Consider the following 22,227-nt stretch of genomic DNA (forward strand, 5'->3'; position numbering starts at 1 on the left):
TTAATTTGCTTATGTTCTGAACTTCATAGGCACATGTGAGCCTGCTCATTCAGTTTATTTTTTAATTAGTACAGTAACTGTGTGCATATGTTTACATCAACTTAAGCTGCCTTTGGTTTTAAATGTAATTTGGTCCCTAAACAACAAATATCATATGAACATAAGACAAGTTGACAAATTTGATACCTAGAAGCATTTTTTTGTATTTTTTTAAAGTGGCATAATATGTGCCACAGACCACATCACTGCAAAAAAATAAAGACCATAACCCCAAAACACTGAAGATGAAACCATAAGCTATTGGAAATCCAGTATATAGCTAGAGTTAGGCAACAAGGATTCAAAGTCGAATAAACCATTGACCACATAACAAGCAGGGATCAGTGAGAGTGTGCTTTTACATTTCCCAATCTAAGGACTACTGGATTCTAGAAAGCACTTTAGTTTTCTGTGGAAAATCCCCAGGATATCTTGCACGGGACCATCAGAGACAATTTGTGTTCCATTTCAAAGCCCACTTGCTACTTTTGCTTTACCCTCTAACACTATTTACTTTCTTGAATCCAAGGGAACACGAGCACATTTGAGAGGGGATTTGGATTGACTTCAGCAATTGACTTCAGAAGTCTGGTCCACAACACTGAACACCCCCCAATGAATACGAAGGCTACTTTCAGAGCATTTTCTTTCTCTCAGGAAAGTGTGTGGGTATTGTTGATATCTTCATGTGTAGTAGAGGTTGACACTGACTGCAAAGCACTAAAACTCTTACTTGAAAGCAAAAGCATACTTGAAGTAGTAACTGCTAGAACATAATTTAATAGTGCAACAATCCAGTTGATACTTTTCTGTAGTACCCTCCACATTAAGACAATAGACACTTACTCAGGACCACGGTGCTGAATTTCACCAATGGTGAAAATTGGCAAGATGTTTTGGTAAAGAATAAATGTATTTTCAGAGGTCAGCTTTCAATTTCATGTCAAAAAGCCCTTATCATTTGAAAACACCCAGCCAGAATTAAAACAACAAAAACGGAAATAAAGCAAGCACTGGGTTTTGCTCCACATGTTCTCAGTAACACGAAATTTACAACACAGTTTTCAGGTGACATCACTTGAATATCAGCCTTTAAATATAGCATCAATGATTTATCTAAATTCCAATGGTTAGAGAAGAAACTAGGACCACAGTCTTCCCAAAACTTTATGGCACACAGGGTACTGTGACTTCCTTCTTTGCTCACTCCCAATCCCCACCAGCCCATTGTTAGAGGAAATTAAAAAATATTCTCACAGATAATGGATATACTATCCTAGCAGCCCAGAACTCTTCAGATGTTTTATTTTATATAATCTTATAAGTTGTATACAGAAATACTTCAGGCACTCAGAGAGTGAGCACAAAAGCATCCATATGGGAGGAAGGCCAGAGTTTAAGCAGAATACTTACTCTGTGCCGCTTTCAACCATTTGTGTTAGTAGGGAAATGCCATCTAGGTTTATAAATTCTTGGGCAAATGTAACATCCCGTGAGTAGTTGGCTAAGTCTTTCAGTGCTTCTAACTTTGCATCCATACTAGAAGACTGGATCCTCTCATGGAGCTGCTGTGCATTTTGAGCCTAAGAGAGAAACAAAACGTAGAAAACAAAAACAACAAAAAAAGCTTTCGTTACAATGGCAATAATGAATAAAACATCAGCTCAAGCAGGAACAATGGCCATGTTTAATATTAATGATACTTAACACTTGCATGCTCAGAAATGATTAAGCAGCTCACATACAAATTACTTCTGTAAAAGTATATTACTCATGTATTAGTCCATTATTACCTATAATTATTTGGATTGTTGCAGAATCATATGCTGAGCAATGGATAGATATCCCATTGTCTCAGGCAAAATGTAAGCATTACAAAAGACAGCCTTTGGCTTGAAGAGCTTATGTGTGTCATATCAATAAAAGCAGAAATGAAAATAAAACAAATTGCATCAGACAATCTCAGTATAATAATGGCAGCACTTTTTTTCCCTGTCAACGCTTACTCAGTTTACACACTTCTCATGACCTTTAACAACAAAGACTGTATACTGTCCTAATCAGATTATATCAGTAGAGACCAATTTCAGGCCTTCTGCTCCTTCCTCCCCCTCTTCCTTTTGTTCACAATCAACTAAAAGACTACATACTCTCTTATAAGGAGCATAGGAATAATTACTTCCCACATAATACTATGATATTATCACTCATACATCTTTATGCAAGTTCAATATCCACATGTACTAGGCTATTCTGCCCATTAATGCTTCAAATACAGGATAAGACAGTGAAATCCGAAATGAACACTGATGATAAAAAGCTAAAGGGATATTTAAATAACGCATATTGAATTGTCTCTCTCTTTAGCCATACAAATACTTTAAAATACATCTCACGTTTTCAAACTGATGCTTTCACTTACCTGAACACAATACCCAAAAGCTTCAGTTAATAGCTAGCTAGCCAGTACTTTTCTTAGAAAAATAATCCTCCTCACTATATACAGATACTTGCAGAATTCAATTTCCTAAAATTCACTTCTTACCTGAACTGAATGAAAGGTGAATGAGAAGCTATGTGTCATTAGGAAACCAAATTGGTAAATTCTGCTGAGAGTTATTTTCTCTGAGATTACGCTTATTCTTTCTCAGCTGGAGAAGAAAAAATAGAAGAAAAGGCTGTGCTGACAGACAATTCCTTTTCTGTTCAAGTAATGAATATACTCTTCACAGAGATGGTCATCTCTGCAGATCAAGATTCTGAGATAGTAGACATTTTTAGTGCAAGTGAATATTTAAACAGGGAACACAAGAAAAAACACCACCGTGTTGTTAGAGATACAGCTTCCTATCTACATAACTTTGCTTCGCAAACATTAATAATTTACATGTTCCAATATCCTCCAAGATCAGCGAGCTTTGTTACTTCCCATTTTTACAAAGAAAAATTAATGCATGGTCTCCAATCAGTTTTTGGCCAGAACCTATGTGGTGAGGAGCGTGTACGGGGAGGAAGTATCTTCTCGTTAGTATGACTGTGGTTAACATCCTCAATTAAGACAGCATTGAAAAGAAACACAGTATCTTTAGTCCTGAGCTTTTCTATGCCTTAAGTATTGGGTGGTGCAGCCATAGCAGTCGCATTATCTATAAAAAGGCTGAATCCTGTCATTCAAAAGGTCTTTCTGCCACCCTAAGCTACCTACTCTATCAATAGGTTTGAGCTGTAATGGGGAAACAATGGCTTATACAGTCTCTCTGTAATGGCAATGTCTGTCTGAATGGTACTAAAAGAATATTCTCTCAAACTTAAGCAGCTGGTAGGCTAAATCATTTGCCAAAGCCTATGGAAGAAATAAAAATAGATCTCACTAACTTCCAACTTCCAGGACAATCACAGAATACTCCCTCCAACCCTTTCCTTTCGTCAGAGCAGGTAAAGGAAGTTTTGCTGAAGTACTCTCGTGTCATCAGCTACAAAAATTCAGAGCAACCACTATTATTACCTGAACCAGAAGTTCAACAGTCGGCTCCCACCTCACCAAATGACCTCCTTCATTGAGCTCCTTAGACTCCCTACGATAACAACTCAGGAAGACTCAGAGATGCAAAGCATCCTCAAAACATTACTCTTTCTCAGAATACATGCAACATCTGAATTCCTGCCCACCTCAGAAAAGAAACACTTCAGAAAATCTTCAATACCACTATGGCAGCTGCATTCCCCTGACTTTTGGAAATGGTTGCTCAAATTTAACCTTAAGGCCACTAAGATCAGTGCACATGCCTTCTTCTACCTGCCATGGTTCCGGGAAGCTACCACCTCCACTGTCTGCCCACTGAAGGATACAGTTCTTCCAGCTTTCCATGGGAAGGAAGTCCTCTGAAAGCTCCTGGACTCAGTGAAAAATGAAACAAATAGAAAAGATGAACAAAACACCTGGTTCAGTGTGACTGAGCAGCTCTCCCGAGCTGCTCAACCAGTAAGTCTGAGTGGGCAGAACTTGGGCAGCAGAGCTGTGGCCAAACAGATGGGGACTGTAATCACTTGGGCAGCACAGTAGCAAGCACAAAAGAACATGTAAGTAGAGCTGGCAGAACATCCTCCTCCAAACCCCTTCACATCACACCTACAACTGCTGTGTAAACAACGCTTCATCTTCGTATACATTAACAACAGACTATTAATGGTCAAGTTCACCCTTCCTCTTGAGGAGAGATTCCTGCCCCCAGCATAAACATTTGGGGCTGGTGAACTGCTGCTGCCATCCCAGTTAGAATTCCATTACACACAAATCAATACCAAGCATGGAAAGAACTAACTTTACCTCTTGCCAAAACTGAGAACACCAGTAACAGGGAGGTGCATTAACAGCTCACCTACAGCATGAGTAGGACCAACCTATCGACGGAGATCACATTAATTCTGTTTCCTCTGAAGTCAGAGAGAGCTTTGAAATTCACCACACTAAACCCAAAATATAATCTTAGATCAGAGACGGCTTGGTCCCCTCTACAGAGCACAAAAATCTATAAAGCGACGTCTCTCTGATACAAAAGTGGTTCAGCCCTGTTTTAGAGCACATAAAAGGGAGCTTACTAACATCATAGGCTTTATCTGACTATGCCAATGCTAACGCCCCATCAGCAAAGTTTCTACACAGCGGTACTTTTTTTACATGAAACAAGTTTCGCAAGACACTGCATACAATAAACCTTGCTCCTACTATCAGAAAAGAACTGATAATGGAAGCGCAGATCTTGATTAAAGGGGTAGACAAATATTTGTCTCAGCAAGAGTGCTGGTGCGTGTCTCACTGGAGACATGGCCAAAAGTAATGTTGGCTGTTGTCATCACAAGTGCCTGATGGGTGAAAATATTGCTTCAGTGAATACCATGCAACTCTCACAAGCCTCCTAGTTCTTGTTGCCATAGCACTCATACGTGCTTATGGAATGTACAGCTCACTTATGACTGCATCAAAAAATGAAACCCAGATGAAATATGCTCTGAGTGCTTACCAGGGAGCTATTTTAATGATTTACAATCCATCAGTGGATGGACAGAGAGCACAGCTCATTAAAGCAACCGTAGAGCTAGCTGCCATGTCTCTGCTCTTATTGAAATACCATTCAGGTAAGAATAAATAAATATATAAAATCTGCCCAACTGAGAACTGTTATGAGGGAATTAACAGAAACACGGCTGTTCAAGTAAAAGAAAGACAGCATTAACCGCTCTCCTGTTTAGAAAGGAAGGAAGACAGGAAGCTTGTAAAAGGTGCGCTGTTGAAGCCCCAGCATTTCAAAAGGCTGTCAAGAGGCATAAGCTGCATGTCTAGTCTTACATGACTTGCTCCCAGGACAGCCAGAAAGGTTGCCCTTAGGGAGTAGCAGTGCTTAAAAGGAGCCGCTTGATGAGATTGTCAGCTTAAAAAGAAAACTAATCCAAGATGTGACTTGCTTAGAGACTCAAATAGCCATTTGGAGGTTAGGAATCCCAAGATCATCCTAACAAGGGATTCTACTGATCAAATTATCATTTCTTTGCCACCGAATACTTTGTGCAAACTTTGAAAGCAACTTATTACCCAGACATACACAGGGTTTCTGTACAGAATACAAAATACAGTGAGCCAGGACAGAAGGGAGGACACAGATTCCAAATGCAACCACTATCAACCATTAATGGCATTATATGCAAACCAGACTCCACAGACCCAGCAAGGCTGACTGGCGTCTGATGCCAGGTAAGCAATGAGATTACATTTTAATTAGAAAAGACATTAATTGTTAGCGTTTTTACGTTAATACTCAAGCACAATTTCTACATCTAAAGCCCTGTACGAACGTAATACACAGAGCAGTCCTACACTATCACTGTACACAATTAAGGAGGCAGAGAAACAGGGAAATGGTCATGTCTAGAGTCGCATACTAAATCAATGATAAAAGCCTTACAGATGCATAGCCACATGTATTATGTAAATATGCCTAAAATAAGTTTATGCAATCAGTAGCCACTTATGAATGCTTGAGAAGCACTTTTTCTTCTTGCTGCATTTGAAACAATCCTTTTTGCTTACTATTCAAAATATGCCTGTGGAAACTTGAAAACATGAGATTAAACCTTTATGTATAAAAAGACAAAAACCAACTCCACTTCCCAAATCTTCCTCTTATACTATGAGCAGACAAATATAAAAGTGGCTCATTGACTTCCATGGTCAGTGCTCCTGGTATGGGGTTCAACAAATAACTAATTCACCATTACATGATAAACATAAACACAATCATAGGCTGGACCTGCAAATATTTATGCATTTACTGAACTCCAAGAACATTAAGTCAGTTGAGCGCATATTAAAGCAATTGTAGATCAAATATTATAGACCAGATCCCCCAACTTTTACTCAAAGATAGAGGATTCAGATGCATAAGTAGAAATAGGTTAAAAAAACTCTACGCTTCCTTGTCTGTGTAGATCACATATAAATAAAAAAACCTGTTGCTCATATCTGTAAAAGCATTCAGGGAAAACACTATGCCTATTAATGAATGCCCCTATTTACATGATTGCTCATGCTAGAAATGCTAATACAGCTGCCTACAAACAACTTACAGGTTTCAGAACTCAACCAATCTCCAACCAGGGGACCGAAGAAAAGCATGTGACAAAAGCAAATCATCAGGCACCATAAATACCACATTAGAAAAGACTACCCATTGACTCAACGTTTAAGATATATAATTCATGAGCAAGTTATGTTTTTTAAGTGCCCAAGAAGCTACTTTCAAATAAACAGCGAGTGCTCAAAAAAATCAGTTCTATTTGAAAACCATTAAATTAAGGGGGGGGGGGGAAGAGGCCAGCTTCTTCAGTTTAATTTTCCCAGTATTTTAGTATCCTTTCAAAATAATTAGTCATTTGAATGAGGATTTGCAGGATCCGATCAAAGGAATCCTGCAGTTGCACACACTAAAAGGTTGGACTCTACTTGCTGCATTGCAGGACACAACTGTCCTTTCAGAATAGTCTCACACTTGGGAGCAATTACAGCTCATTTATTTATACACCTACCCAGCATCCACTGGAATATGGGTATCACAAAACAGACAATAGCAATCTGGCATTTCAGCTGTCACGTATGTTCAAATACAAAGAAATGTTGCATAAGAAACTTTTGATGAGTCCCTTCAGAAATGCAAATGGACAAAGGGGGAAAATAGGTCATGGAAAACTGCAAAAACACACAGTAGCACAAAGAATTGTTAAGAAAGATGATAGGAGAGGTTAAAAATAAATAAGAAAGATGATATAGGAACAAAGATAATATGAGAGAAATTCAATCTGTACTCAAGTTACCTAGGAAACAGAGTGTCTGTGTGGCGAGTGGTTTATAGAGGAAAAAAATAGCATTGTTTAGAAAAAACAGCCTTTCGGAGAATCACAGAAACTTCGCAAACAGACCTACGGAAACAAAGAGGCAGTTCAAATTCCCACCAGGCCTAATGACAGGCGTTTGCAAAGTTTTAACTCAAAGAAGTTTAAAATAGACACATTGTAAACCTCTGAAGGCAAGCATTTGTAATGGCTTTAGCAGTGCACCATAACTGCAGTTTTGCCCTTGCAATATTAACAATGATTTTCAGAAAAAGGCCCCTATATACACGCACACAAAATAACCTATATTTGAGATTACAAAAATGAAAGTATTTAACATTTAGATTTGGGGAGTTAGATTTCAAATCCTAATTTTAAAAAAGCCAACCCAAAAATGCCGTTTTACTACTTCTAGATAAAACTACCTTTTTTCCGCCTCCCTCCTTTAAATCTTTAATAGTACCTACTCTGGGTACATAAGCAATACACAATTTGAGGCTAATGACAACAGAACTCAAAAAGATCATATCTCATCCTTCTCACCCAATTTTCAATGACTCAGGACATGCAGCTGTGAATGGGTATAGCCAGACTACTGGCTGTCATGGTAATAAGTTGCATGAAAATGAAGAACTGGAAAAGATTTTAAGTTCATGCAGCCTTCAGAAGTGGTCAAAATGATTCCTCAACTCTTCAAGGAAAAAAAAGTTTCCTCAAAATGCTTGTGAAGTTCAGGACAGACTTTTTTTACCCACAATAGCCAGGAAGCAGGCAGTTCAGGCCTCTCTGGAAATACATGGACACATCCCAGACACTGGATAATCTGTATGTGGCTCCTCTTAATTTCTCTCGATCTTCCTCTCCTTCTTTTCTAATTCCTCCACCTCATCATAAAGCATTTTTGGTATGATTTTCTTTTTCTAGGGGAAGGGGGAGATAGTTTCAGCTTTATACTGATGTAGGATAGAGAAAAAAGGGGGGGGGGAGGGGCAAATTTCAGAATCTTAATATTTTCACAGGATGAGAAAAACATTTCCCACCCAGCTCTAGCAGCTAGGAAAGCATCTTTCCCTTTTTGTAGGAGTATCATGCAGCCTGTTCTTCACATTATCTCCTCCAACTACAGTTGCTCTCATATAGAATTTCAGAGGAAAAATGGAAACAGATGGCCTGTTAGCTTTTCAGGGTAAACGACAAGTGTTGTGTGGGTCACCAGTCTAAAAACCACAGCTTGGAAGCCTTTAATCTATCTATTTGAGGTACCTCTATGATGACCACTTCGCCAGTACCTTAAAAGCAAAGTTACTATTGTAGGGTGGGAACATGCAGAACTTCATTTTATGTCTATTTAAAGAATACAAATACTCTCTAATCTGACAAAAACCAATCCAGTCCTTTGAAACCTCCTTCCAAGCTACCTCTCTGATTCTGGGAAAAAGTTAACAAAAGCTTTTTAAACACATCAGAAAATTTGAAAACAAGCACTGGTTCAGGGACAAATATCAATACTGAAGACTAGAAAGTAGAGTGGCCTTCTATCTTAGAGCAGGATGGCCGAGTCACTCATAACTGCAGGCCAGTGCCAGAGTGGTCCATAACTTGGTAGGTAACGGGTAATACCTCAGTATCCTAAGGACCTCTGTCTTGGTTGACTGACCCTAAGGCAAATCGCCAAAGAAACAGAACAAACAGAGGAGAGTCTTATGCAAAGTCCCACCTTCCTGCCCATAGCTATTAGCAGAAAGTGTTATAAATCCAAAATTCGCCTTTTGTGTTTGTAGGTCATGTTTCCAATTGCACAAGCGATCATGAAGACAGACAGCCATTTCCACAGATCTGTCTCAGCACAGCCTCTCTTCAGTTTTGCATGGTGCAACTGGTTGCGGATTTTGAGACAGGGAAGGATTCCATGAGTCATCTCATGCTGTCACTCCGTGCTGTGGTTACACAAAAGAATGATGCAGTGCGTTTGGACCACATTGGTTCTTGATGAACCACAGATGTTGTTTTGATTTCATGAGATCCCGAAGTCTGGGCATTAGATAGCCCTTTTCCAGTGGAGTGGATATTTGTTCTTAAGAAGTCCCAGAGGTTAGGAGAAGCTGGTGCTGGGGCTGTCTGTTTCTGAGGAAGTTCCACCAAACGGGGTTTACTCCACTAGCGAGTGGTTTCCCCATGTACAAGGCTGTTCTGGTGACGTGTGGCAGGAGACTCTGGAGTCACATAGACTCTGACAGAGCCATGGTATTAAACTGTTGTTTATTCTTGTGACTGTAAAGCTCTGTATGTAACAACCACTGAAAAAGATGATCAAGGATAATGGAAATCTCTTGTCTTTGCCCAGCTGGCTGCTCCTTAGAAGTGCTTTTTGTTAAGAAGCTACACTCCTGCAGATTAATATTGCAGTCACTTATCAAAAAACTTGAGGCATGTACATGTTTCCATATTGGCATCTTCAATTTCCACTTACACACAAACCTGCGTACAAATTCAGTCACCTCCTAAGTCCAATATAGGCCATCATCAGGTTAAGCAGGCTGGGGAGGAGTGGCAATGCACATGACACCTGGGGAACCTGGGAAGTTAGTAACAACATACACTTCTCTGTTTCTTTACTTTGAGCCTAGGCCCTACTAGCTGAAAAGTGATCCATCCAAAAACGTATCTATAATCTCTACGTGGCTTCTAGATAGAAGTTTTCACATTTTATGGCAGTAACTGACCCCACTCTTAACAGGTTCAACAGAAGCCAAAAGTTAAACCACTGCAGCTCCATCTTGCCTGTTCAAATGAGCTGCAGTACAGAGTGGCAGAGTCTGGCCATAAGAATGCTTTGAATCTGCAGAAGCTAGAACACCACCATGAAGAGGTAAACCATTTTAATGGCACACTACGTTTGTCAGCAAGGAAATGGGATTGCTGCTGCCTTAGACATACATCTTCTGGGACTAATAGTGGCTTTCAGCATGTGGCAACAGTACTGCTCAATTCAGCAGGAAAACAGGCCATTACAAGGCAACCAGCAACTCTGCCATGCTTTTTGAGGAGCTGGCAAGGAGGTGGTGTTGGGGGGGAAAAAAAAAACAAAACAAAACAAAACAAAACAAAACAAAACACCAAACCAAAACAAAACAGTGAAGTCTCAACATTACAGTTGCTGCTCACTCAATAGGAACCCAGAGAGCAGGAAAGCTGTGACCTGAGCTGCCCAGCAGAGCTCTCCACGATTCAACTCCCAGCCTTTTCTCTTGGCTCTGAGCTCTGAGGCAGAAAAGGAGCACTTGAGTGAGACTGCAGTGCCAGCAGGGAACCAGACGTATCTTGGACATGAAAGCTGTTCCCAGTGGGAGAGAAGTGAAAGACAAAAAACACCCAGTTGTGCCAACCCTATCACCAAATGTCACTCAGAGATACCACCCCTGAAACCATAACTCAAAAAAAGAAAACAACACATACGGTCATCTTGTGATCACACCATCATCCTCCTTTGCAGGGGGATTGTGGGATACAGTGTGGCTAAAGCTTAAAAATACATGCATCAGTTCACAATGGTTTACTAATCAAATCTTCACTTTCAAGGGAGAGAAGAACAGAACAATAACTCACTGGAGATGTTGTTAATCGAAGGATCGCTCCATTTTTTATTTCATTACGATTCTGAAAGAGAAAAATCCAAAAGGTTTTATGTAAGACTCGCATAAAAACATGAAACATGCATTGAGCAGAATGCCACACTAAACCAGAAACAGTACTTTCTCCTGTCTGCATGCAAAAGCTTCCCTCTTTCATATGTGAGCTAACATCTATACAGTATTTTCCCCACTGAGGCATACTAACATTAGCTTCAAGAAATAGGTGGCTGTTCACATGATATTTAACAAAACTGAACCCTTTCAAGAATGACTTCATGTTTTTCAAAGTTTAGCTTCAACTGGCAACTTCTAAATATTTCTTTGAAATATACTGTCCATGGTGTCTGGCTCTGGTATTGTGCTACATAGTTGAGGAGTTCGTAAGTTTGTTGAAACATGTCATTAAACATCTGCAGGATTTCAAATTTATCCCACTGGGTCTCCATTTTCTATAACAAGAACATGCTGACTTAAACCACTGGAACCAACCCGCTGAGCTCTGCCACCACGACTTTGCATTCTCCCCCAAAGTAAAAAAAGCATCGCTGTTAGCGGTAAGTGAAGTTCAAACATGCCGTAAGTCATTCTCCTTACCCGGCTGGCAGAAAGAGGCAGCATTAAACATTTTCTTTTGGTTAAGCTCACATAACGTGTTCAATTAAACTAAAGCTAAGGGTATATGAAAAAGCTGCCATGGCGTAAGCTATGGTGTACGCTTACAATATCCTCACAATTTTGTGGTCAGTGCCCATGTGCCCTGTCTTCCCCTGTGGTAAGCGTAGAGGAACCTGACCCTCTTTCAACAAGCTACCTCCTGTTCACCACAGGCTAAGAGAACACAGGACCTAGCACAATGAACATACTGACAGGTACTGACTGTGCACAGCTCAATGCAGAGTCACAACTTCGTTCATCATTCAATAGCTTGTTCTTCGGCCATTACCCTATTTCATCAAAGGAATCAGAGGAATCCCTCACAGTTTGAGGGATAAGAGCTAATTTTGTTCTAAAGACCACACTGCAGGCTTTCTGCAGACTGGTGTTTAGCAAAAGAAAAAAAAAAAAAAAGAAAAGGTGTATTTCTTCTCATGCAATTTTTCCCCCATTCATTTTATCCTTCTTGCTCCCATTCTGATAACATCTCAAATCCAAAATGCTAAAAACAGGATAAATCTTGCCTGAAACCAGGTCAAGCAGTCCCAAAATAAAACTCTAGTACATTGTCTCTTTCTTGGTACCCAAGTCCTCTGTAGGATTGGTTCTAGCTATATGCAAGATCATCCTCCACCCACAAACACTTCTTCACTCTAACTGAAATAATTGAAGTGCCAGACAACACAGAGGGTACAAGGGAGAAGGTTTTTTACAGCATCTTCTCTTACATATGCATATAACTCATCTCAGGCCTTAGCAGTCTCCTCCTGCCAGAACAGCCCCAGGGAGGCCAGCCAGGCTATACTTAAGAGAGGGGCAAAAAAGGGTGAGCAGCTAAGTACAGAGTAACTTCCCACAGCACTAACGAAGCGCCAGATCTTCTCCTCTCGTAGTAAAAGAGCACCAGACCCAGCTATGTCTCATCATGTCTAAGGAATCTGTATGCAGTGGCAATAGTGCATTTGTGTGGTTTAATCTACATCAGTGTTGAAACAAACTCACTTTGCAAACAGTTGTGGTGGCTTAAACTCTTTACCACCTCCTGGATTTGTGGAACTGAATAGAATTGCTTCAGGACAGACAGTCAGCATAGGCTAAATCTACCTCCATCAACAGCTTAGGCTAAGGCACTAAGGCCCGAGTACGTGCATGCACGCATACACACACACAGGGTTCCATCAGCTTTACTTGGAACGTAGCAAATCCCAGCATGCCACAATATTAAAAACTGTTAGGGAATCAGACAACACTTAAACAACTTAAACTGTACCAATCACATTCAGAAGTGAAAGTTCACTGATAGCCTTATGAAAATATTGGAGCTAAGTAAATAGACTGTTCTTAAACATAAGTAAGAGCACCCACACAGGCTTTTTTTTTTCAGCAGCATGACTTTGGGCTTAAAGTTTCTCATGTTTCCTGCTCTAGTTAACACAAACTACCAAATCAGATGTACAAATTAGTTCACGGTTGAACAAGTCAAGTCACTTCATCTGGGCCACAATAAGCATCTCTGCAACACTCTTAGTCCATTGCAAACATGAGGTACCAGGCTTTGTGTGAGAAGGCTACACTATGGTCTCAGAAGGTCCAAGGAGTTTGCTGAACGGCAGCGTACTACTGCACGGAGGGGTGCCTCCCTCCCGCCTGCCTGCTCCCTTTTCTACCTTATACCAGCTCTGATGCTGGACAGACCTGTTTGAGGGGTCAATCGCGCAATCTCACTAACCTGGCAGAAAGCACCCCTGGTAGGAAAGAGAGGGGAGTTTTCTGTCAGGTTAATAAACAGCAACAAGCTCTGCAAGGGTCAGGCACCAGTGCTAACCCAGGAAAGATGGTTGAACCACATCTTTCAGAGCAGGGAAGGGATAGGGGGAAAAAGAGAACAGGGGAAGCACAAGGAGAAGCAGCAAGCTGTCAACCACAGCCCAAATTACATTATTTTGCAGTTGCTTCAGGCTGAAACCATGCTCCACAGTTTGTTCAATTACAGTAGTTTTGTCCAAAGCTGAAACCCTAACCCATAAAAAGTTGGGCTTAACCTGATACACTCTCTACAGTGTCATGCATGGAAGTTAAAAAAATAAACCTCTAATTACATAAGGACACTTATAGATTGAATCTACAACCACTCTAGCAAGTGAAAAATATCTTGTTAAAAATACAGTATTTCTCTATAGTCAGAGGAATTTAAAAACAAGTAGAAAAAGGGAAGCTGATAACCTGGTTGAAGTTCAGATACAACATACGGATAAACAAGAGAAGTACTATTGTCCAGAGTGACCGTATGTCAGCACGTTATATATAAAATAGCAGAGGAAAAAGAACACACAGAGTACATAAAAGCATCGCTGGAAGTTTTGTTTGGGGTCTTTATTTATCAAGCCGAGTCTGAAACACCAAAGCTTTCAGCCTCAAAGTTGCGATGCCTGTCAGAGCCCACAGCACGCGAAGCACAAAGACCTTTCTCTCATCATGCCTGGCTCAGAGCAAAGTGCCTAAGTCTGCCCTATACCGTAAATTCAATCAGTGCTATCACAAGAGATAAAGAGCTCATCTTCAACTCCTGATTTAGGCAAAGGCTTAAGGAAAATTGCCCATGCCTTCTCTCCAGAACTATTCAAAGCATCAAATCTGTAACACAGCAGGCTAGCCAAAACTTGAAAAAGGTTAGCTGTTCCCCAGTCAAAAATCCAATTTTGTTTATCCATTCTAAATAATGACCAAGAAACAGCATGTAAGCGTACAATTAAGCCAAGAGGATTTCCTACATTAACTGTGTGATGCAGTAGTCGCCATGTTATTTAATTTCAGCTGCAACATTTACACACAGTTAATCTGCTTAGTGTTAGGGACAGCATCTTGTGGATTTCTTTTCCAGGATAACAGAGCATCATTCCAACACAGCAGCTGGGCTTTGGCAGACATACTCATAAGCACCACTGCTATTCAAGACAGGGAGGACCACCACCAAAAACCTCTTCCAAGACATTTCTGACCTGTTTCTCAAGTGCATATTAGGTTTGTAGATATTGTTCATGATGTCGAACTGCATTAGGGAAGCTTATTCCTGGGCAGAGAGGGAACTAGTGAAAACAGCACTATCCAAAATGCCCCTAAAAAAACTCCATAACAACAAAACAGATTTGTTATAAATGTTACCTAGGACTAAGACAGCAGTTATATTATGGATACAAATAAGCCCCATTTGCAATATTATACCTAGCAAGAGTCTACATTCACTAGATGATTTTATTCTAATTGAGCAGGTAGCATTTCCAATCATCATACTGCTGCACAACACTTTCCAAGCCGAGTTTTCAATCAGACAGACAAGTACTACCGTGAAAACACATAAACAACAAAACACAGCAGGAAGCAGAGGATACCTGGACAGTTCGCCTTGTGTTCACGTCTTGGGGCCCTGACTTCCAGCTCCACCAGCTGGAGCAACATGAACCTATATTATCCGCCACCAGATTCTGTTCCTTCTCAAAGCTCTGCCTTTACTGTTCCATAGGCTACTTTGCCCAAAAACACACGCAGGAGACTTACATAGACTTGCATCTAAAAAGCAGGCCTCAAGCATTAACAGTCCACCAAACGATGGAGAAGGATGATGGTGTGTGAATTCACTTTCAAAAAATCCTATCAAAACAGTCAAGCCATTTATTCAGAGCTTTGCTGGAGACACACTTCAGAAAACTTATCAAGCAAAATTAAAGTTTATTTTGCTATGTATTTATCTTATCATTTTAATAATCTGTTATACCCAAGAAAATGCCTCAAAATTCAGCTCACTGTAACTGGTTGGAATGGAATGTTTTCTTAACATATTTGAGGAAGACCCAGAAGTGTTTGTTCCCATGGTTATAGCTCGCTCAGCACTATTCTTTAACCTTGACCAAACAGCTTCCTTCAGACTTCTCTAACCGGGCTAAAGAGTAACAGCCAAGAAATCTAAAATTCTTCACGTGTTTATATCATTAAATTCATAGATTCTTCCCTATTTCCATACTACTATTATTTTATTACACCTTCCTCCACATTGACGCAACAAAAAATTAGAGCTATGAAATATACTTCAAATTAGTGACTCCATAACATTTTCATGAGGATGAGTTTGGGCAAGTAGTAAATAAGGACAAAATGATACATAATAAGAGTTCATTTCTAAGTCAACAACTCAGGAAAGAGAAGCAAAGTCCTTGTTGGCAGATCTCCCTTAACGCACTGATTCAGTGTGCTACAGCAGCCAGTGAACACTGGGCACCATCAGAAGTGGTACCGTGAACTAGACAGAGGGCATCATTTTGCCACAACACAAGAACTTCATGCACCCATATGCAGGGGACGGTGTGCAGTTCTGATCCTCACATCTTAAGGAGGACACAGTAGTGTCAGGGAGAACGCAGAGAAAGGCAAATGAAACGCTCAATGGGATTGAGCAGCTGCCTCACGAGGCAAGGTCTCCTCAGGTTGGAAGGACAAAGGCCAGAGGAGGGAAAGTACTGGACAAGCTCAATGCAGAGCTGTTGTTATCAAATCCTGCAGTATGAGAACTAGGAGGTAACTTGATGAAAGCAGTAAGGGATCACTTTAAACCAGATGAAGAAGGTACCTCTTCATTCAGCAGGCAGTGAACTTCTTGAGCTTGCCGTCACAAGAGCTTGTGAAAGCAGGCATTATCAGCAGGTTCAAGAAGAGATGAAAGAATTTCATGGCCCTCATATGGATACTAAATAGACTAAGTGTAGATGTAGCCTCCAACACCTGTAGTACAACAAATGCGGAGGCTGAGGAAGCAAGAAGGGAGTGAAAGCCATCATCAGATCACAACCCTGAATGGCATCTGCTACAGTTACAGCTGGAGATAGACTATGAGGTTAGATCTAACACTCAGTTGACTTGATTGGAAATTTCTTAAGTTCATTTTTAGCCACCAAAAACTTTAGTAAGATGAAATTTAAGACCTATAGGTAATGATCAACATTGTACTACTTGGCACAACAGGACTGTACTGTTTTAGAAAAAACACTGAGGCAATTAATCTTGTCATAAAATTCCTTTTTCTGGGAAGCTGCTGGAAACAGGGAGGATGTCTTCTGGTTTTTCACATTAGAATTTGATGATAGCATTTTCCTTAAAAAAATTAAGTATTGGTAGTTTGGCTGAAGTTTCTAAAAAGAGAAAGTTTTCTGCACACTGTTTATCTACCCCTATTCAAGGATTACAGAAGCTAGTAAATAAACCAAGTTACACAAGTGGTGCAGTGTCAGGGTATACTTAATCCAGTGCAACTCTACAACCCACTGGAGGCACAATTCTGCACTTTCCTTCTAGCATGTGGGCTCCCAACACTTTCCTTACCTCGGATCCACCAACATGCAGCAGCAGTCAACCACCTAACCTTAAAAAAGTTACCACTTCCTCTTCCCTTCATTCACAAAAAGGAGGGGGGAAAAAAAATAAAAATCCAGAGTTTTCTTCTGTCAGATCCACAACTTGAACCAGCTCACCTTCCAGCAGTACAGCCACTAGGATGCTAGAGAAGTGAAGGGAATAAAGCACAGGAGGGGAAAAAGAAAGCTCAACTACCTTTTTCTCCAGCAGCCCACAGTTATACCAGCTTGAATGCCACTGAAACCACATCCTAAGAAAAAGTCCACACTTTGCATGATCTACAAGGACAACATTATCAGGTACCACTTGCTCTGCAGAGCAGCAGTGGTATTACACTGTGGGCAGACATCCTTCTGACACATTAGAAGAAGTTACACACAGGTTATTTTTAACCTGGATCAGTTCCCCAATTCAAGCAACCACACAGACAGTTGTACCAGTAACACGGAAGGGGTGGGCAGATAACTAGCAGCCCCATCATCCTCTGATAAGTTGGAACATAAGAGCTGCACCCTGCAAAATAAACATCGGGAAATGACAGACTTAGCTGGGCTCGTACTATTGTTGGCGAGATCATGTGGGGAAATCAGAACAGGGAACTGCTATGGACACCAAAAAAAAGCCCAAGTAAGGATTGTCAAATTGAAGTCAGTTCTTTGATGCAGTTCACCCAACACATTCACCCGCAGCACTACTGAGGCGTCAACGCAGGAGCAATAGCTCCTTAAGCAGATACTGCTACTAAGAGAAATAGCTGAAGACCCAAGCCAAGACTGTGGTTCACAGTCACTTTTGCCAAATCAAAGCACAGCTTGCTACCATAAAGCAGAGTCTTTCTTTTCAGTCTCTTGCTCATTCCTACTACCATTTTTATGTGGCATAAACAGTTGTATAACTACTTGATGAGTCAGCAAGGGAAATAAACCAGCTGAAAATGTTATCATTTGGGGTTCTGCCCAGTTTATAAGGGAAAAGACAGGAATAGGCACCATAGTATAAGGAGGAAAGAGGACCAGCTCATTTTGCAAGCACCTCATTTAGAACCACATTGAGACTTGTTTAACGGGAAGCCTGCAGGTGCTTGTGCCCCTCTAACGTGCACATCCTACTCCCTTGCCTGAGCCCTTCCTCTCAGACACAGAGAGACTGTAGGTAAAACATCCCTTCTCCATTTGTGACTACAGCCAGAATTTGCCAACAAGTTCATTCCACATCAGCCTAAGCCAGTTCCAGAAGTAACTGAGGGACATAACAGCTCACAGCTGTTAAAAAGAGCAAAGTTCCATTCCTCTTCCTACCCTTCCTTTAACTTCTTCCTTCTCTGCAGCCCTTTCCTGGACACGATTCTTCTCTAGTGATTACTTGTGAGGCAAAATTACAAACTAAATTCAAGAAAATAAATATCTATACACCTTTTTCAAAAAACACTTGATCCATCTCATCAGCCTTGATGTGGAACTAAGCAACTAAACAGAAGATATTGTCATCCCAAATATTTAAAAAGGAGGCAAGCAGAAGAATTAAGCTGTTCATGCTGGGGCCAGAAAGTATAACAGGTTGACAGGACAGAATTATTTTCTTTGGAAAATCTAGCATAAACCTAAAGTCCTACAAAATTAGTCCTAAAAATGAGGACTAATTTGCTAAGAGAAGGATGACCACTGTTCTTGAAATCAGCCTGAACGAAGCAGGATTGAAAGTGATTTAGTGTATGGATACTCAAGTTTTACTTCTGTTCACTGGAGAAATACACTAGCGTCCACTAGTTTTTACTGGAGTCCGCAAGGCTGTGTCGCCAGCATCCATCAAGCAGGCAGGAGCACAGCCACTTTGACTCCATGTGCTGCCCTTATTAGAAATTTCTGCAGGGCTGTGCAGATGCCTCAAAATAGTAAGAAATTTGTGAATATGAGGGAAATACCACATGTCCTATCGGTGGCAGAGAAAAGGGAAAGTCAGGCATAGTTTGGTCCAGGTCAAATCTGGATTGGAATCTGCCATTTATGTAGCATTACTAACAAAGGAATTATCAAAAGTAATGCAAAGTGGCAAATGAGAGGAACAGATCACTTAATACATTTCTCCGGTTCCCAGCCTTCATGCTACTTCTCATTCTCACCTGCTTACAAAGTACCAGGTCCTTCAGTGAATCAGAAACCTTCATTATTGAGAATGTTTACTTCCAGCTCACTGTAGTTCAATTAATCAGTGAAAACAAATACTAAAAACATGAAAGAAAAAGACCTCCAAAAAACCCCAGCCCTACAAGTGGCTCATTTCTTGTCCTGTCATTTGCATACACTCCCACGCAGGGAGCCTGTAATGGCATGGCGGAATTTCACATGAATATACAATTAGAGGTTGTATTCAGCAAAAAATAGGTCACAAGCAAAAGCACCTTTGAGAAAGAACAAACACCAGGGACTCTACCTAGGTTCCCAGCTCGGGGAAAGCAGGGGGTAGAAGCAGGGGCTAGAAAGACGTCCTATCTGCAAACACAGCAAAGAGCTGAGTAATGACAATGAAAGCAAGGTGGGGGCAGCTGCCTTCGCAAAACAGCACAAAAGTCTCTCGAAATTAATGGAGGGAACTCGGTGTCTGCTCTCCTCCACTTCATGCAATAACACATAAGAATGAAAGGGAAATGTGGGAGTCAGGAATGAAGGAGAAAAACACAAGGAGTCTTCACAGGCATCAGATGAAAAAACTGAACACAATGAAATTGTGACTGAAGAAAAATGGGCTGCAGTCAATAAACGAGTGAATGAAATGTCCTTCCATCTGAAAGATAACATAAAAAATGGCAGCAGTATCATCACTGTGTGCTGAACATAGCTCAGAGCTGGCTCACAAAGCCCCTCAGCAAGAGCGAGCCAGCCTTTTATTCCTGATAGTTGCTCTGGTGCAGGGTTAAGAGCCATCACATTCTGCCTCCAGCAGTGAATCCAGCTTGAACACTGTTCTTCCGCAGCCTCACATTCCTGCAAGGCCCACTTGTTGATAAATGCTGTAGTTTATCACACCTTCAGATGTGACAAAACAACCATTTTTGAGGCTGCACCATAATCTGAACAGCTGCAATGATCCAGCTCCTTCACCATCTTTTTGTTTTTAGAGACCAAGTTTGAGCTAACAATGACCCCTCCCAGACGCAGAGCCCACGGTGGGAAGTGCAGGTGCACAAATGGATCTAGAGGAGCCAGACCTTGTCTGCAAGGCCAAGGGTGAGCAGCAATAAGGGACCAGGCATACCCACCAACGTGCTGCACAAGCCACTCGTATGTCCGCCCCTGGATTCCTAGTACTGCCAGCAGAGGAACAAAGTGGATAGATATTCAAGCTGTGGTTTTCAGCCCAGGAACACACACAGCACGCAAAATGATACAGCCATTTTCTATTCTTCATATAGCATTTTCTGTTCTAAACCTGAATTCATCTGGGCTATAGTGTTCCTGAGTTATTACACCTGATGTACACAAGCATCTATTCAGGTACAATCTGGACAGATTGAAGCAAAGGTGACGGTTTTATTCTCTATTATATAGTATCTAGCACAATGAGATTCTGATTCAGAAGCCAGGCTTTTAGATGTTTGACCTACCAAAGAAATGCCCCTCCATGATAAGTAAGGCCTTTAAAAAAAAAAAAAGACACACTTATTAATGTAATTAAAAAAATCAAATATCTTGTGATCAAAACACCAGCCAGGCTTGAGGTTAGGCACTATGCTTCCTTGATTTTCTTGTTCACACAACCTCTCATTTTATTTATCCCATTAAAAAAAAATGACTAAAATACATAATTAATAATTTCTACCACACTTTCAGGGGCACAGATATAGCCAAACCAGAACCCCAGAGGCAGCAGTCCCAACTGCATCTGCTGTGATAAGCCCTGTCTCTAGTAGAACCCTGGCTGACTCAAGATTTGTTAAAAGACCGCCCTTATACCATCTGAAGGAGTTATTGCTACTCCTGTAGAGGCATTTTTCCAAATAATACAGCCAGAAAAAAAAAAAAAAGTAGTAAGAGACAGAACTGCTTGGGCGTTGTTTTTATTTATGTATGGTATAATCAGGAAATATAGGTCAGCTACAAAAGATAAAGAGTTCTGCATATGACAACCAAAACACAGATGCGCTGTTTGCCACCCAAAAACAAAAATATAATTGTAAGCCATGTGTTGACAGTCCCACATTTGTAACATTTTCACTTCAAAGTTTCTTGTTACATTGTACAAGAATTCACTAATTGCTTTTCTTTCTGGTAACTTTAAACACGGTAATATTTTTAAAAGGCATCTCTACCTGGAAGGCCATAAATCAGCAGTCACCCAGGCTCTGCAGAAACATGACCTATACATAATGTTTTCTCCATATGTACAGACATACTATTCATCTTTGAGAGTAGTGAAAAATATTTACTTATTAGAAGTTGTCACTGTCACAAAAGAGCTCTGTTTATGTCCTAGTAAGAGGCAGATTAAAGCAACGTGGGCTTTAACAATTAGTAGTGTAGCTTCACTAAAGTTCATCTGTTTGTTCTCATGCCTGTTTTTCATGTTTTAATTCAGAAAGCAACAATATCCTACTGCACACAAATGAAGAAAGTATGTAGAAGGGGTGATGGCCTATATAAGCCTCTCTTTATAACCCCTATCCAATAAGCAGTGATAAACAGTGAACAATATCTAATAAAAGTCACAGACATCTGAGTAATACTGGTGGCATTTAGAGCTCTTCTCTCTTATTTATGTGACTCAGAGTCAGACACTCTGCATATTTTCTGTAGGGAATAAACAAACTCAAAGTCCTCTTTGCAGTACAATCCAAAATGTTCTAGAAGACCATCATTTTCCATCCTTATTGCAAGTTAAAGGCAGCCAAAAGCCATCAGACTTCCTTTTATGCAGAACAGAAAACATTTCTCTTCTCCAAAGCTACAGGGCTCTACCCACCAAAGGTGGAGGCAAAGCCTGGAAGATTCCTCCAATTGCATCAGGACAAATTCCTGCAACAAGCCCGAGTATTCACTCAATCCTGGCTTCTTGGAAATATTCACTGTACAATCAGAGTTTAAATGCCAACAGGCAAGTTCAATTGTGTCTGGCTTATTGG

General features: G+C 40.6%; 1 protein-coding gene across 3 annotated transcripts in view; it reads right to left on the reverse strand.

Annotated features, from left to right (window-relative positions):
- ELMO1 (engulfment and cell motility 1) overlaps window positions 1-22,227 on the reverse strand; it is a 310,449-nt gene that overhangs the window by 223,874 nt on the left and 64,348 nt on the right. For all 3 annotated transcript variants that reach the window (XM_082337795.1, XM_082337794.1, XM_082337796.1), the window contains 2 exons: window positions 11,029-11,079; window positions 1,453-1,622 (listed from right to left, as the gene is read on the reverse strand). In XM_082337795.1, coding sequence (XP_082193921.1) covers window positions 1,453-1,622; window positions 11,029-11,079 — 221 coding nt within the window. The remainder of the gene's footprint in view (window positions 1-1,452; window positions 1,623-11,028; window positions 11,080-22,227) is intronic.

This window comes from Platalea leucorodia, assembly GCF_965183815.1.
Source record: "Platalea leucorodia genome assembly, chromosome: 1".
Taxonomy (NCBI): Eukaryota; Metazoa; Chordata; class Aves; order Pelecaniformes; family Threskiornithidae; genus Platalea; species Platalea leucorodia.